Source organism: Cynara cardunculus (assembly GCF_001531365.2).
Source record: "Cynara cardunculus var. scolymus isolate 2C chromosome LG 8, CcrdV1, whole genome shotgun sequence".
NCBI classification, from domain to species: Eukaryota; Viridiplantae; Streptophyta; class Magnoliopsida; order Asterales; family Asteraceae; genus Cynara; species Cynara cardunculus.
In genome coordinates this window covers 4,572,622-4,588,178 of record NC_037535.1, presented here as the reverse complement: position 1 = coordinate 4,588,178, position 15,557 = coordinate 4,572,622, and the positions used below count along the sequence as shown (strand labels likewise).

Below are 15,557 nucleotides of genomic sequence, written 5' to 3'. Positions count from 1 at the left end.
CACAATCCTCCTTCTTTCCTGAACTGAAGGAAACCAAATTGCAAAAGAAAAAAAATGGAGAACTTCTATGATCTTCCCATACTGACTCCCCATCTTCAAGCCACCAACACCAAGCTTCATTCTGTCTTCAATCAATCACCAAACAAGTTGATCAATCTACCCCATCTCTACTTCTCTGTTTACTCCTCTATAGCCTCTTTAATTTGCAACTTCAAATTGCAGCCCTCGATTTACGGCCTCATTAATCTGCAGGCTCTTCAACCACCTTCAATCTGTAGCCTCTTCAACCACCTTCGATTTACATCCTCATCAGGAGAGCGGAGAGGGTACCAATGTTTGGTGGATAGGTGGTGATCGAGGAAGATAGAGAGATTTCAAGGTGGCAGTAGGGAAAGCCAGAGATGGAAGCCGACGAGGAGGGGCGAGAAGAGGAAGACGGTGAGGTCGTGAGATTTCCCTTAGATGCGCACACCTTCACCGCAGATGTGTGTGTATATATAAAGATAGATTAAATTATAACATATACAGTTTTAGTTTTTAATATGAAAACAATATAAACATGGGCATTTTGGTCCTTTCACCACTGAGTTAACTGAACTAATGATTTCTTTAAACTTCTGTTAGTGAGAGGTACCTTAGTCATGCAAAAATGAAAACCACAAGGACCAAATCCATAATTAATCAACTTTAGGGACGATAGTCATAATTTTCACTAAACCATATGAACCAAATATATCCGTAATTCACTCTATATTCTACAAACAACATGAAAAGAAGCCGTTAAAATTCCTTTGAAATGTCTTTATCACTCTTTTGATGATATTTTTTATGCCTTACTATTTCTAATGAAAATTCTAAACCCCCCCCCCTCTCTCTCTCTCTCTCTCTCTCTCACACACACACACACACACACACACACATATATATATATATATATATAGTGTTTTATTAGATTTAAGGTGTCGAACTCATTAAAATTGTTTTTATCGCTAAATTAATAATTTCATGTTAAAACTGCACTGAAATTGAACACGCATAATATTTTGAAAGGTGAAATGCTAAATGAATATCTTTAACAATTATGCTATAACTGTTTTGAGGGTGAATCATGGATTCAGTTCCTGTGGTTTGATGTTTTTTTTACTAGGGTCGCTATAGCATGTTTATTATGGATTTCATTCTTGTGGTATTCAATGTGTTTTGGCCATGGTCCCTCTGACTAACGCTTTTATTAACTCTGTTAAATCAAGGGTCATTTTAGCCTTTTGCTGATTCTTTCATCTTTTTCTAATAAAAAAGTAAAAACAAATTGTTATACACACAAACATAGACTTGGGATCATGTGAGACAAGTTGTTTTCATGAAACACGTGAGACACAATTTTTACACTTGAAACTTTACAACAAAATACTGTGAAAGTAACCTTCACAGTGTTTTTCCTGTGAAGATTCGATTTTTTTTTACCTTCACAACACTTTGTTGTGAAATTTCAAGTGTAAAAATCGTATCTCACGTATCTTACAAAAACAGTCTTGTCTCACGTGAACCTAACCCCAAAAACTTATACATACACACACACATAAATATATATAATGATATCAAAATTAATAAAATAAGATATTATTGTATGATTTGATTTGTTTAATTTCTTTTAAAATTAATTATATTATATTAAATACAATACAATCAAATCCACATTTCACTCTTGTTTTAAAATATTTAAAAAGAAAAAGTTACATGCAACTCCAAATGCTACTCTATTTTAGCAAATACAACATTAATTATATTATTAAAACATTATATATGAATCAATCAAATACATATAAAAAAAAACTCATAACAAATTATAACACGTTCAACCTCATTAGTAAAAACAACTAAAATAATACATCTCTTGTCAATATTACATTTTAGAGGCCTGTGGCGGATCCAGGAAATTAATGGGGTGGGGGCACGTTGGATGGGACTTGGGGGAGGGAAGCATATGGTCATATGGGACTGGGAGAAAACCATATAAGATGAGAGTGAAAATAAAAAATTTAAGCTAGTCAACAAAAGTTTTTGGTTTTTGACTGGGGCCTTTACCCGTGCTTAATAGCTAGATCCACCCATGCATGTGATGTGTATCTCAATTGATAATGGGGTGGGTGACTTCGTTCAAATTCAAAATAGGTCCCGGGTTCGATCCTGAGCCCCCCGCTAACCTTAGCCACTGAGTGAGCCATAAAATACCCTCTCACATTAGTGTTATCGGAGGCAGGTTCCGTATAAAGTCGATTGGAACTACTGATAATCAACTTTTTTGCTTAAACATTAAGTTTAGAGATTTTCCAAAATTTTAAGATTTATACCTTTTGTAAAGAAAATTCATTTTAAGGTGAATTTCTAAGTTTTATTTATTTATTTAGTTATCTATATTATATTACTTAAAAATCAAGATTACAAATAGATTGTGCGTAAATACAACTTATTAAAACTTCATATTTGAATTCGTGTAACTAACTGCAGATCAACACAATCAAATACAGGATAAACATCTCATTTTAAATATAAAAAATCTAAAAGATAATTAGGATAATCATTGAGTTCTAACAGAATACTTAATTATTATCTTTATAAAATGTTATATTATTAAAACAAAAATAAATTATTTTTGTTATTATCTATACTCTATTATAAAACATTTGGCAAAAAACTCTTAAAAACAACTTTTTATGCGTAAAGTATTGTTTATTAATGCATATTACTTAAAACTTAAGATTGCAAGTAGATTGTGCATATGTACAATTTATTAAAGCTTCATATCTGAATTCGTGTAACTAACTGCAGATAAACATAATCAAATACATGATAAACATCTCATTTTAAATATAAAAAATCTAAAATATAATTAGAATAATCATTGAGTTCTAACAGAATACTTAATTATTATCTTTATAAAATATTATATTATTAAAACAAAAATAAATTATTTCGTTATTAAACTTAAATTAAATTATAACAAAAAAATAGAAATTACATAAAAATACAACTTTTAAATAGTTGATTTGATATTAGCATTGATATTTTTTTTAAATTTATATTTTATTTAAAAATAAAATCATTATTGTTTCTTAAAACACATAAAATTGTATTATAACATTGACAAAGACAAATAATCAAATAGAACATTAAAATCGTGATAGGTCTATCTTCAAGTAATTATTAAACTAAAATTAGAAAATGAAAAAGAAACTGGAATTTAGAAAAGGAGAACAAACTTTAAAAACAAACAAATGGGACCCACATTTGAAACACGTATCCAAGTATGGTGTGATGTGTGTATATATATATAGAGGCAGTTAGGCATATCAGGAGGAGACGAATGAGATTGAAATCCTGCTAAAAATGGCGGAAATCTTTGATACTCACCCAAAGAATGGAATTTTTCGGGTGTCAATGTGTGGTGGCGCTCAAGAACTGGAACAGATGTCTAGAGACGGCAGTCAATATAGTCTCACCACCACAATCTTACCTTCTCTTGGAGCTCGCAGTAATCGCCGTGTTAAGCTTCGCAATTTCATCATATCGCCTTATGATCGCCGTTACAGGTTTACCGGATCTCTCCATGTTACTAGAACATATTTACATGTCCAGATATGCATGATTTAATTTGTGTGTTTGTATATATCATTAATGTATGGCTGAAGTTATGATGCTGTGTGTGATTGGTGTCTTGATATTGATTCCGATCATCTTCTCAATAAAGTCGTTTGATCACTCTTAATGCCGCTTCAATCATACTGCACATTTTCGTAGTTATTTTAATCATCCAGCTGCGTACTTTTTATTTGTTTATCTACTTAATTTTATACTGTATCAATCTCATAATAATCTATGGGCATATTTCATTGTGAACTGCGTAGGATTTAGTTCCTTGTGAACGTTTTTGGAATCTCGTGTACATAATTTATTGTGAAATGGCTTGCATCGTTGAAGGAATTTGAATGAACATATTGGAGTGATTGGACGATTTGATCTATTTCTCCTTGTTGACTTTTTTGGAATTTTCTAATGATTCACAATGCCGAGTCTCCAAGAATGAGTTGTTCTTTGCTGTGTCTAGTTTGACTCGTTTTCAACAAGGAGCAGAAGAAGAACCTGGAAACTCTGACATGAAACTTGAATTACGTAGAAATCTGAAATTTGATCAATAGCCATCGTACCTTTCTGGGATCTGAATACCTTTTCATGCTTTTTGCTGGTTTTTTGACTTATTGTATCTTCAATCATATCGACAAGAATTAACTTCACTAGTTTCTTTGTTTCTTCTTCCTTGGTTTCTATGAGCAAGATGATTAAATACTGATTTAATATTAATTGAATTTGCATGTTGGTTCCATCCGTATCTTAGATTATGGTCTATGCCTATGGCATGAAATATCGGCCACATAAACAATGCAAAAGAGAGTATATATATAGCTGTGTGTACTATCTGTAAAATCTTCAGTTGAGTTTTCTCATGTAGTCCAAAAACTTGCTATTCGTATTTACTTGTGACCAATTTTACTGACATGAAACTCCATTTTCAGGGCATGGGAGACATTTCTAGTAGTTTTAGTCCTCTATACTGCTTGGGTGTCCCCATTTGAATTCGGATTTCTTGAGAGGCCGCAGAAACCACTCTCAGTCATTGATAATGTTGTCAATGGGTTTTTCTTTGTTGATATTTTCCTTACCTTCTTCTTAGCTTACCTTGATAAAAGCACCTACCTTCTTGTGGACAATCGAAAGAAGATTGCTTGGAGATATGTAAGCACCTGGTTGGCATTTGATGTCATTTCCACAATCCCTTCTGAACTAGTTCGGAAGATCTCCAGTGGTCCTATTCGAACCTATGGCTTATTCAACATGTTAAGACTCTGGCGGCTGCGCAGAGTTAGTGCCTTGTTTGCCAGGTACATTGGTTTCAATTTGAAATGTTTGGCTCTTTGTTGCTTATTGTCCTCCTTACTTCTGAATGCTAGAGCATATATGCAATGGTATGTGCATAGAGCATCTCAGTGAATGGGCCAGAACACGCATTGAAGATATTTAGTTAGTGATTCCACATGATGAGCTATAGTTGCTCTTGCATAATGCAATTATTATCCTTTTTTTTTTTTGTTCAATTCTTTTTGTTCTTGGAACAGATTGGAGAAAGATAGGAACTTCAACTACTTCTGGGTTCGATGTGCCAAGCTTATTGCTGTAAGTATTTTTATCAAGGGCGATATTTTGTATCATGAAATCTATTATATGTAGACAGCAATAAATTTATGATCTTGGTATTAAAGCTATGTTTAGTAAACTAGCTGATAAGTTAGTTGCTAGCAGAAATAACTTGTCCTACGAATTAGAATTCATTATGTTCTATCTGTATAGGTTACTCTTTTTGCCGTGCACTGTGCTGGGTGCTTCTACTATTACCTTGCTGCTCATTATCCTAATCCTGGAAAGACTTGGATAGGGTATGGTAATGAGAACTTCGAAAAGGAAAGAGTGTGGATTCGCTACGTGACATCCATGTACTGGTCAATTACAACTCTCACTACTGTTGGATATGGTGATTTGCATGCCCAGAATAGAAGGGAGATGATATTTGTCATATGCTACATGCTTTTCAATCTTGGAATGACATCATATTTGATAGGAAATATGACCAATTTGGTGGTCCATGGAACCAGTAAAACCAGGCAATTTGTAAGTTTTTAATCTTCACAAATCCTGTTTTGCCACATGATTCCTTCTCATGAGAGTGACACTTACATCTAAGGTTTTGTTTTGACAATAGAGAGACACCATTCAAGCTGCCTCAAGTTTTGCCCAGAGAAATCAGCTCCCTGTTCGCTTGCAAGATCAGATGCTTGCACACTTGTGCTTGAAGTTCAGGACTGATTCAGAGGGCCTTCAGCAACAAGAGAGCCTTGATTCCCTTCCAAAAGCCATTCGATCCAGCATATCTCATTTTCTTTTCTACTCGCTTCTGGATAAGGCCTACTTATTTCGTGGTGTGTCCAACGACTTGCTTTTTCAGCTGGTACGGTTTATAGCTTGCTAATTAAGTATATTGAATTGGATGCTATATTTGTCATCAAACCTATAACTGGCATTTCATATATCTGAAGGTTTCGGAAATGAAAGCAGAATATTTTCCTCCAAAAGAAGATGTCATTTTGCAGAATGAAGCACCGACAGATTTCTATGTGCTTGTTACAGGAGCAGTGGTGAGTGTTAGATGTCTTCATTGTATTTCCATTGGCCTAAAAAGAATTTTTATTTATTTCTCTTATAGCTACTCCTTTCTTAAATGGTGTTTGATGGTTAATCACTTGATCAGGAGCTGGTGGTTACGAAAAATGGAGTTGAACAGGCAAGATTTCATTCGAAGATATCAAATATGCTTTTTAGATTATATTTGTGGAATAGATGCGATATTTTATCTTAAGGTTGTAGGATAATTGAAGAAAAACGGGAACTATGACTGCAGGTTGTTGGAGAAGCTAAAACCGGTGAGCTTTGTGGTGAGATTGGGGTTCTTTGTTACAGACCTCAGCTCTTTACGGTGCGCACCAAGCGACTAAGCCAGTTACTACGGTTGAACCGTACTACATTCTTGAGCATCATTCAGGCCAATGTTGGTGATGGGACCGTTATCATGAACAATCTCCTCAAGGTTGGTATACATCGTTTACATTGAAAATTATCCATCATAGCGGGTGAGTCTTGGAGCAACTTGTTTGTTACTCCTTTGGGTCATAGACTCGAATCATAAAAATCTCCACTTTGCATGAAGAACAATTGAAAAACCATGTGGAACGACTTCCTCCACAAACTTGCAATGCTGGGGAGCCTCATCCTTTATCAATCAGTAATGCCATGTTTTGGTTGTTATTTTTTTTGAGTTTATTAAAAAAGCCCCGTTTGATTAGCCTTACTCGAATTAGCGTTACAAGAAACTCTGGGATCTATTCCCACTTTTTCAACATGTCCTATTCATATAGTTTATGAACTAGCTTTAACCAAACCTAACCAGTTCCTAAACTAAAAACTAGCTTATTAGCCAACAACTAACTTTTCAGCAACATTCAGCTTATAGCTTTGCCAAACATGGCCTACAACTTCCAAGTGTGGAGCTGGTTCAGCTTGGAAGCATGTCTTTTTCCTGTTTTGTTGGTTTCTATCCCATTTTCTTCAAAACTTTAGCATATTTTCCACGTTGAAAAGAGTAAAAACCTTCTAGGCATACTCTTCCAGAATTAAGCATGCATGCATGTATCATTAAAAATTAGAGAAGGCTGAGTTTTTGTTGGTTAATGGAGCAGCATTTGAAAGACATAGATGATCCAGCTATGGAGGGAGTTCTGATGGAGACAGAGAACATGCTGGCTCGTGGTAGGATGGACTTGCCCCTCAGCCTATGCTTTGCTACACTTAGGGGAGACGATCTTTTACTGCAAAAATTGTTAAAGCGAGGTCTCGATCCTAATGAATCTGACAACAATGGAAGAACAGCCCTGGTCTGTATGTTGATTTTGTCTTAACAGTCTCTTACACTCTTCACCTGAATCCACATGATCCTAACACAATTTTTTTGACTACTTCCAGCACATTGCAGCATCAAAAGGAAATGCAAACTGTGTACACCTGCTGCTAGATTATGGAGCTGATCCCAATAGTAGAGGTAATCCTTTCTTTCTGGAGCTAGAATTGTTAATCTATAACAACTTGTAAGAATCGTTTACCAAACGCATACTAGGAACCACCCTCACTTTATCTTCTGGGGTAACATTCTCCGCAATCAAAATGTACTGGTGGTAACCGTTTTTTACCCGGTAAGTGCTTGACGGGTAAGAGTATTTTCTCTCACTTACCGCGTAAGATTCTAAGTCTTTGTTATGCCTCTTACCAACTAAAATTCTGTCATTGTTATGCTCACTCGATAAGGTAAATGACATCCGGTAAATACTTACCTGGTAAGCGTTTGGTAAACGGCTCCTAAATTGAGCATTGCTCTGAATTTGACTAATTATGCTTGGGAAAGAAGCCCAATTATGTTTAACCTTGAAATCAGCTCAACCGAAAAATAGAAGCTAGGATTTGGGACTAGTCTCCGTAGGGCCACTCCCACCGGAGATTTTCTGAAGTAGCCCAACCACCCAAGTTTGAAAATAATGGATTTAAATGCCAAACCATATTTCCTGGTCAACCAACCGTTAAAATAGCTTTTAATTCCCTCAAATCATTGCATGCCTTTGCCATTCTCACTGTTGCAATTATTATTTTCAAAGTCAGATTGATCTTTTTTTTTCCAAATTGAACCCCACTTGTTGGTCAAATAACTAGAATTATTAACACCATGAATTATGATTATTAAATCAAAGTCTCATTATATGAGGCATCATCAACCACGTCTCCATGGTTGCTCGATGACAATAATGGAGTTGTTTACGAATAATAGAATAACGATTAAGTCAACTATTTTAGTTGCCATCATTAAGCTCGACATCAATTAAGCTGTATAGAATAATAATTAATAGCAAGTGTCTTTCTATGTCTTTTGACCTATCCAGATTCAGAAGGTAATGTTCCAATGTGGGAGGCCATACTGGGTAATCATGAACCAGTTACCGGAATCTTGAAAGATAACGGTGCTACTGTGTCCTCTGGCGATATCGGCCAGTTCGCTTGCATTGCCGCTGAGCAGAACAAGTTGGACGTTCTCAAACAAATCATTAGCTTCGGAGGGGATGTCACGCTTCAGAAAAACAATGGTTCAACGGCTCTTCACGTGGCCGTTTGTGAAGGTAACATTGAGATGGTGCAGTTCTTGTTAAGCCAAGGAGCCGATATCGACAAACCAGATGATCACGGTTGGACTCCTAGAGACCTGGCTGACCAACAAGGCCATCACGAGATAAGAAACCTTTTCTTGTCCGTTAAACAAACCGACGACTACTCCCAGTTGATGAAAACGTCATCGCTCATGCCGTTTCAGCGAGCCGAGTCCCGACACGTTCAGTTTCTCGGGAGGTTTAAAAGCGAGCCGATGATGATCAGACCCGGTTCCCAATTGGCGGACGAGGGTCCGTTGAGTCAACCTCGCCAAAGACGGAGAGGTAACAACTTTCATAATTCACTTTTCGGGATAATGTCGAATGCCCGTGACGGTGACAAAAATATCGACTTGGTCTCGCCAAGACCGCCCCAAACGGGGAAAGAAAACAGTCGTCGTCGAGTGATAGTTAGTTGTCCCAAGAAAGGAGACGTTGTGGGGAGGCTTGTGCTTTTACCACAAAGCTTCCAGGAACTATTCGAGATTGGTGTTAAAAAGTTTGGTTTCTTGCCATCAAGAGTGTTGAACAACGAGGGAGCAGAAATAGATGAGATAGAGCTAATTCGAGACGGTGATCGCTTGATTTTTGACTGCGACATTAGTTGAACTGGTCAATAGTTTGGTCAGGCGGATGGTGAGAAGTTAAGATAACACCACCACTGCCTGCCTTTGTACTCTATGTACTTTATTCTATAATCCTATTTCATACTTACAAATGCCCACATTGTTATGTATACCAAATACACCCTTATACATCTGTTAACATATTGTTCTGTGTACCAAATACACCTTTATACATCTGTTAACGAGAAAAGCATAACAGACTAAAGATAAACTATATGACATCCATATGTACAATATTTTGATGTTTGTAGTTTATGAAATGATTGGAATTTTTGTGTTTGAAAATCTTTAAATTGGGGAATATGATTAGCACAAGACTAAGGGCCATTTACTAAATGCATACTAAGGGCATCTACCTTACCAGATAAACATGACAAGTGCCGAGAATCTTATCCTGTAAGAACGACGATAAAGGAGTCATGAAGAGTCTTACCCGTTAAGTGAGGGTGACGACTCTTACAATGTAAGCACTTACCAGAAAAATTGTTGCATACGATGTTGTTTTGATGGACGACAATCTTACCGTGGTAGCGCTTACCGGGTACGTGTTTAGGCCCCGACTCCTCAAACATTAACATCAACCAGAAAGGAGAAAAAGCATGAAAGTATGTAAGATATACCAACTTATCAAAAACAAAATCAGGGTGTATATATATTATATGTATATTGTTACACCACCAATGAAAGAAAGTATTGGATATACGCATTAGGTGGCCATCATATGTATCTGGTGGTCACAAAAGGTTTAGCATCTTTAGGCGCTCCACATGCTCTGGATCCAGTTTTGGAGGTGTGTAACACCCCTGAAGATCCTCCACCACATACTCCTGTCAAAATTATAACCCTATTATTATTATGCTTTACTAATTACTACTACTACTACTACAAAAACTAAAGTATTAACAATCATTTCATGGATACCATCCGTTCAACCTAATTGTATCGTGGATAGTGTTCGAAACCCGACGACACCATTCAAACACAGCTTCAGATAGATATCCAGGCTTGTGGGCCATTTACACAAACACTTACCTGGTAAACGCTTACCCGCTTACTAGTAAAATTCAATGCTTTTGACTTACTTTACCAGGTAAGATTGTAGTCAATTAGAACAGTATCGTATGCAACAATTTACACGGTAAACGCTAATTGAGTAAGAGTCGTCACCCTCACCGCGTAAGACTATCTTTATGATCGCACTTACCGGGTAAGAATTCTTGCCAATTATACATGTTTTTGCCCAATTATAAAGTTTGACTTATATTCTTTTAGCCAAGTTGACAATTCCTGATTCCAGCTTTCATATGTCACATTGTCATTTTAAGACAATTTTGTTGTTTTAATTTGTAAGAATTTTAGTATAATACATGATATTTTATATATTGTTTTATTTTTTACTCGCCCAATCAATCTATAGTCTTGGTATTGATGTACAGCTTAACAGAGTCTCCAAAAGATGGAACGTTTTCCAAAACAAGGTCCACATACTATTGTCATAATGGTTTTAGAAGTCATAGTTATAAATTGGGGATCCCATTTTCTACTCGTCTTGTTTAATTTCAGCGGAGTTTTTGTGGGTGTTTGGGATGTCACTAGTTACTTGAAAGCAAATGAAGATGGTATTACCTGTGTAAGTTCTCTCTTGGTGAGGATGTGGTAGTGTCTCTGCCAGATCCTCTGGACAGCCATGGTGGCAGCAAGAAAGCCATAGGCAATACCAAGAATTGCGAATATGACCACAAAAACTATAACCAGAGCAAAGCATGCCTCCATTGATGCTGGAAAACAGTCCAAAACTCCCCAACCATAACAGCAATTTTGGCAGCCAGCCATCCGTGGATCGTTATTGAAGGAAGAGCAGTGTAGTATAATCCCAAAAAATCCGAGTAATACAAAGAAGACAAGGACCCCTGTGGAACATTATAACTCCTTAAGAGAACCATTATAATAGCAATGAACAAAAGAAAAGCAATGACGTATTTTGCGAAGATAACAGATGCTTGGTACATGGATATCAAGATTTAGTGATCATAGAAAAAATTCAGTACACTAGGGTGAGTTTATATGTGTAAGCACGTGTGTAGTATACAAGTCTTTAGACCCGGCAACAAAATAAAATAAAAATATCTCGTAATTCATGTGGCAAATTTGGGAAACATAAACGTACTTGACACACATAAAACCAATAAAAGAATAATATTATCTCACAACATATATCAAATATATGAAATAAACACATAAAGGTTAGATTTTCATCATGCTTTTGCTTTTACTTCAATTTGGCGTGTCAATGTTAGTCTAAACTAAACTATGAAAGACTTCCTTTCTTTCTTGTATACATATGATCCGAGTTTTCCTTTAAAACTTTCACCTTGACTTTTTAGTCATATAATTTGTAATTTTTTTTCTTTTTACAAAAAGAAACAAGACTAAAGTTGCTCCCTCCAGTATAATATATATTCACGGTTAACAGCATATTGTCAATGTGCCAAACAGTGCACACTCATGAAGCATCTGAGCTTCCTAGCTAATAACACAAAGTACTCTTTGCAGGAGGTCAGTTGCTACTTAGATTCCTTAAAGGAACACTAATAAGAATTAGAATAATACACTTAGCTATCCACTGTCAGGAATATCCTTACAAACAGCATCCTAATGTTAGGTTTTCAACTACGTTTAAGCGGGTTATCTGCAATAAAGTTTGTTCATAGAGCAGAAATGGCATGTGGTACCTAGTAACTCATGGCGGAATTATTTGGTAGCCAGAACTACAACCTTTTTTAAATTCTGTTGTATGATTTAAAGAAGAAAACTTACCTATACAGTAGTAGAATGGTATAGGATGCCTTGACAATATACGGTCCCAACTATCATTAAATGAATCTCTGAAAGACCCATCTTTGTCAGCAAGATATGCTAGACCTCCCATCATTCCAATTACCTGTTTAACAGAGTGTTTTGAGTTACCAAGACGTCAGTAGTTGTATAGATATGAAAATATGTACACGTTATATTCAGATAACATCATCCTGAAACTTGTATGATGAAAGTTACTGTCAAATCTAACCAGTTAAAGTTTCAAGACATCCATGGCCTTAAACATTAAAGACAAGCCTACTGGTCGTAAAATCTTTAAGCGAAGTAAGCGTTGGATCCCATAATCATCTTTTAAGTATCACATGATTCCCATACAGTCAGCTTCAATTTAAATAATGTAATTAAGAAAGTTTGACCCTTCAATAGCAAATGCAGGTAACCTACAAGGGTAAGGGTCAGGGTGTTTTGGCAAAATGATGACAATTATTCAGTGGCAACTTGGAACAACCATTATAAATTAGCATGGTTAAACGGCCCTTCTTGTGTATAACAATCATATCAATTAGAATATAAAAGAGAATATCTTAGCATTTTTCCATCTTTGAGCTGTGTGTACAGATTGGATTAAAAGAACTGGAGAGATAGATTCATAATTAGCGGTAATCAGAACTTGCACCTTGGTCAATGATGAAGTCATGAAACAAATGCTTTCAAATGAACCAGATGGTTTTATCATCGCAGTTACTTGAAAAAACATTACATCTTAATGATGCGATAGTACACACACACACACACACACACTTGGTACTCAAATATAGAAGTGTGTGTGTGTGTGTGTTCGCTTATCTTGCTTCTTTTTCTTTCTGTTTTGCTCTAGGGAGGTGGGCGGAGGGAACAGGATATAAAAAACACTCATCTGTTGAAAAGAGTAAAGACCGATTACAAACTGTTCACTTAAGAGCTTGCTTTTTAGATGATTCAGTTATGAAGTCATTGAGTTTGAATCTGAGTTACAATGCTTAATGAATATATAAAAACAAAAGTTTAAAGAATCCAGCAAGCAAAATAAGATAACAGAAAGTCAATGTAGAGCTTTAACAAAGCAAGAAACGGCAAGTTGATAATCCAAACTTCTTAGCTCAAGATTTTATCACATCAAAAGAAAACAAGAACCAGGGGGTTGCAATAACAGTGTGTTTACAAATGATACTTTTGTGATTCCAAAGGAAATTACATTACAGCAACAAAAGTATTGAGATGGATTGCAACTAAGAAATAACAAAATGATATACCAATTTTAAGAAGCAAGTGAAGTTAGAAGACTCAACTGTTTGTGCAGCCAAAAATACAAGGCAGACATCCCTAGCAACAAATAGTCTGAATTTTATTTTGCGCCAGGAGTTGTCTTCTGACTCAACAACTCGAAGATGAAACTGTGCTTTGCAAGTTGTGCAATGTGAAAAGGCAAAACCTTCCTGTCAAGAGTAATGGAATGTAAAACATACGAAGAGTAGGAAATTTTTTATTCCCTATGAAACAATATGAGAAATCAGTGTCACTTACCTTGACGGACCGCCAATGATCAAGGCACGAACGATGCACAAACTGCTGGGTGCCTTTGCACATGCATGGAGATATCAGATCATCATCTGCAGAAAAGAAAAGAACAAACTTAAGGAAAAAGTAAGATCCACGGGATATTTTTCTTTTGAAAAAGAGAGAAAACAAAGTCACCAATTAAACGTGCAAATATTAGAAATCCCCCACAATCTTCATTCACAATAGGAAAGAACTTCCAACTACACTTCAAATGAGAAATACTGTCGATATATATGCTGATTACTTCAACACCTTTACTATTGCTATGAATGCTAGTGATATGATGCTATATATATAAATCCAACTGTGCTATGTTGTACAAAGAACATATAACCAACCACATATATTCAATACAAGAAACATATAACCAAGCTATGAGCCATCACCAGTCTCTGGTGGACATTCGATATGATATTCATGTAGAAAACCATAAATACCACAACCACTAAATTAATATCAAGTAGCAATGATCATTGATCAGTACTCTACCCAGAGTCACTTCTACAATCACTTAAAACCTAGGATTAGAAATCATCTATGCTATCATCATTCTCTGGTGGACATTCAATATGACTTTCATGTAGATATCGATGGCTAGCACAACCATGAAACTAAAATCCAATGGCTACCACTTGAACCCAAATACAGGTGAACATAAACAGAGTAGTGCAATAAAACTAATTCAACTTAAGCGAGCGTTGATAGAATGGCTCCATTACCATGGTATGTTAAAAACTAGTGTCCTTTTGACAACATGCACAACAAGGAACTCAATACACACTTCTTTCATTCGGTCACAAGTACCTAACTTGATAGAAGAGAAATTATGATACAGGACAGCAAGTGATGTGATTTTTATCCTCAAACAATATACCAAAACAAAAGTATAATTAAAATTGCCAACATAGTTATTCCAACAGAAAAGAACAAACGGCAAGTCGGCAAGAGAAACTAATGGCGAACCATAAAATACCATCACTAAAAAAGCATAAAAATACTATATATTGAAAAATTACTGAATTACTAAAATGGAAATAAAAAACAGAAAATTTTCAGATTGCGGAAAGTAAATCATTCACCTTCTTCTCCGTCGCATTCAAGGCAAATACGACAAGTAGCTATTGAACCAGCTTCAACATCTTCATCTTTTATCTCACTAGAACTCGCAGCGACCGCCGGCGATGGTGATGGTGATTCAGAACCGGTGTTTTGATGATTCGGAAGCAAAGGATCTGAATCGCTAGGGTTTTCCAAACCCCTCGGTTCTAGCTGTAATTCTCCGTTCATTTAACAATTCTAAACCTAATCAATAACCAGAAAAACCCTAGAACATCAAACAAACGATCAAATAAAAGAACGATCGCCGAAAATGAAAATTGAAGCAAATAAATTGAAGAAGAACAGATCAAACCTGGGAGAATAATTCGACATAAGATATGAAGGATTTCAGAATGATATCATCTGATTAATTTACCTGAAATTTGGGAATAGAAATTGGACAACAAGTTGGTGAAAAGAAAACGTTGGAAGCCCCTGTCAACTGATGAAACCAATTTTGGATTTGGATACGAGGGTCCTTATCTACACGGCACGTGGTGCGCCTGGCGAACCCAGCCGACCCGGGACTGAGTTAGGTAAACCCGGTCCAGTATGATATAAACTC

General features: G+C 35.9%; 2 protein-coding genes across 5 annotated transcripts; one reads left to right on the top strand and one right to left on the bottom strand.

The window, feature by feature from the left end:
- The first annotated feature begins 3,332 nt into the window (after positions 1-3,332).
- LOC112517155 (potassium channel AKT1-like) lies at positions 3,333-9,763 on the top strand. The gene is made up of 11 exons (XM_025124504.1): positions 3,333-3,590; positions 4,572-4,937; positions 5,172-5,229; positions 5,404-5,721; positions 5,813-6,058; positions 6,147-6,245; positions 6,359-6,391; positions 6,509-6,694; positions 7,344-7,538; positions 7,627-7,702; positions 8,592-9,763. Exons 1-11 carry the CDS (start codon positions 3,388-3,390, stop codon positions 9,458-9,460), a joined length of 2,649 nt encoding a protein of 882 aa, XP_024980272.1. The 5' UTR covers positions 3,333-3,387; the 3' UTR covers positions 9,461-9,763.
- A 305-nt stretch (positions 9,764-10,068) lies between these two features.
- On the bottom strand, positions 10,069-15,469 carry LOC112517154 (E3 ubiquitin-protein ligase MARCH1). Of its 4 annotated transcripts, none has more exons than XM_025124501.1 (7): positions 15,306-15,469; positions 14,974-15,218; positions 13,859-13,944; positions 13,624-13,770; positions 12,296-12,419; positions 11,105-11,388; positions 10,069-10,305 (listed from the first exon to the last, which is right to left on the bottom strand). In XM_025124501.1, the coding sequence occupies exons 2-7, from the start codon at positions 15,179-15,181 to the stop codon at positions 10,213-10,215; spliced, it is 942 nt and encodes a 313-aa protein (XP_024980269.1). In that variant the 5' UTR covers positions 15,182-15,218; positions 15,306-15,469; the 3' UTR covers positions 10,069-10,212. The 4 variants fall into 4 exon arrangements, with proteins under 4 accessions (XP_024980269.1, XP_024980268.1, XP_024980271.1 ...); XM_025124500.1 differs by having other exon boundaries at positions 14,974-15,196; XM_025124503.1 differs by having other exon boundaries at positions 15,369-15,468.
- Positions 15,470-15,557: the final 88 nt, after the last annotated feature.

Bases quoted from the DNA above. Each gene is read 5' to 3' on its own strand.
- LOC112517154 (XM_025124501.1), bottom strand. From the start codon at position 15,181: ATGAACGGAGAATTACAGCTAGAACCGAGGGGTTTGGAAAACCCTAGC. The intron at 12,420-13,623 runs GTTGAGTCTTCT...TCTGTTAAACAG, and splicing joins TATTTTTGGCTGCACAAACA to GTAATTGGAATGATGGGAGG. The intron at 10,306-11,104 runs GTAATACCATCT...TAATTTTGACAG, and splicing joins CCAAGAGAGAACTTACACAG to GAGTATGTGGTGGAGGATCT.
- LOC112517155 (XM_025124504.1), top strand. From the start codon at position 3,388: ATGGCGGAAATCTTTGATACTCACCCAAAGAATGGAATTTTTCGGGTG. The intron at 5,230-5,403 runs GTAAGTATTTTT...CTATCTGTATAG, and splicing joins GATGTGCCAAGCTTATTGCT to GTTACTCTTTTTGCCGTGCA. The intron at 6,392-6,508 runs GCAAGATTTCAT...CTATGACTGCAG, and splicing joins CGAAAAATGGAGTTGAACAG to GTTGTTGGAGAAGCTAAAAC.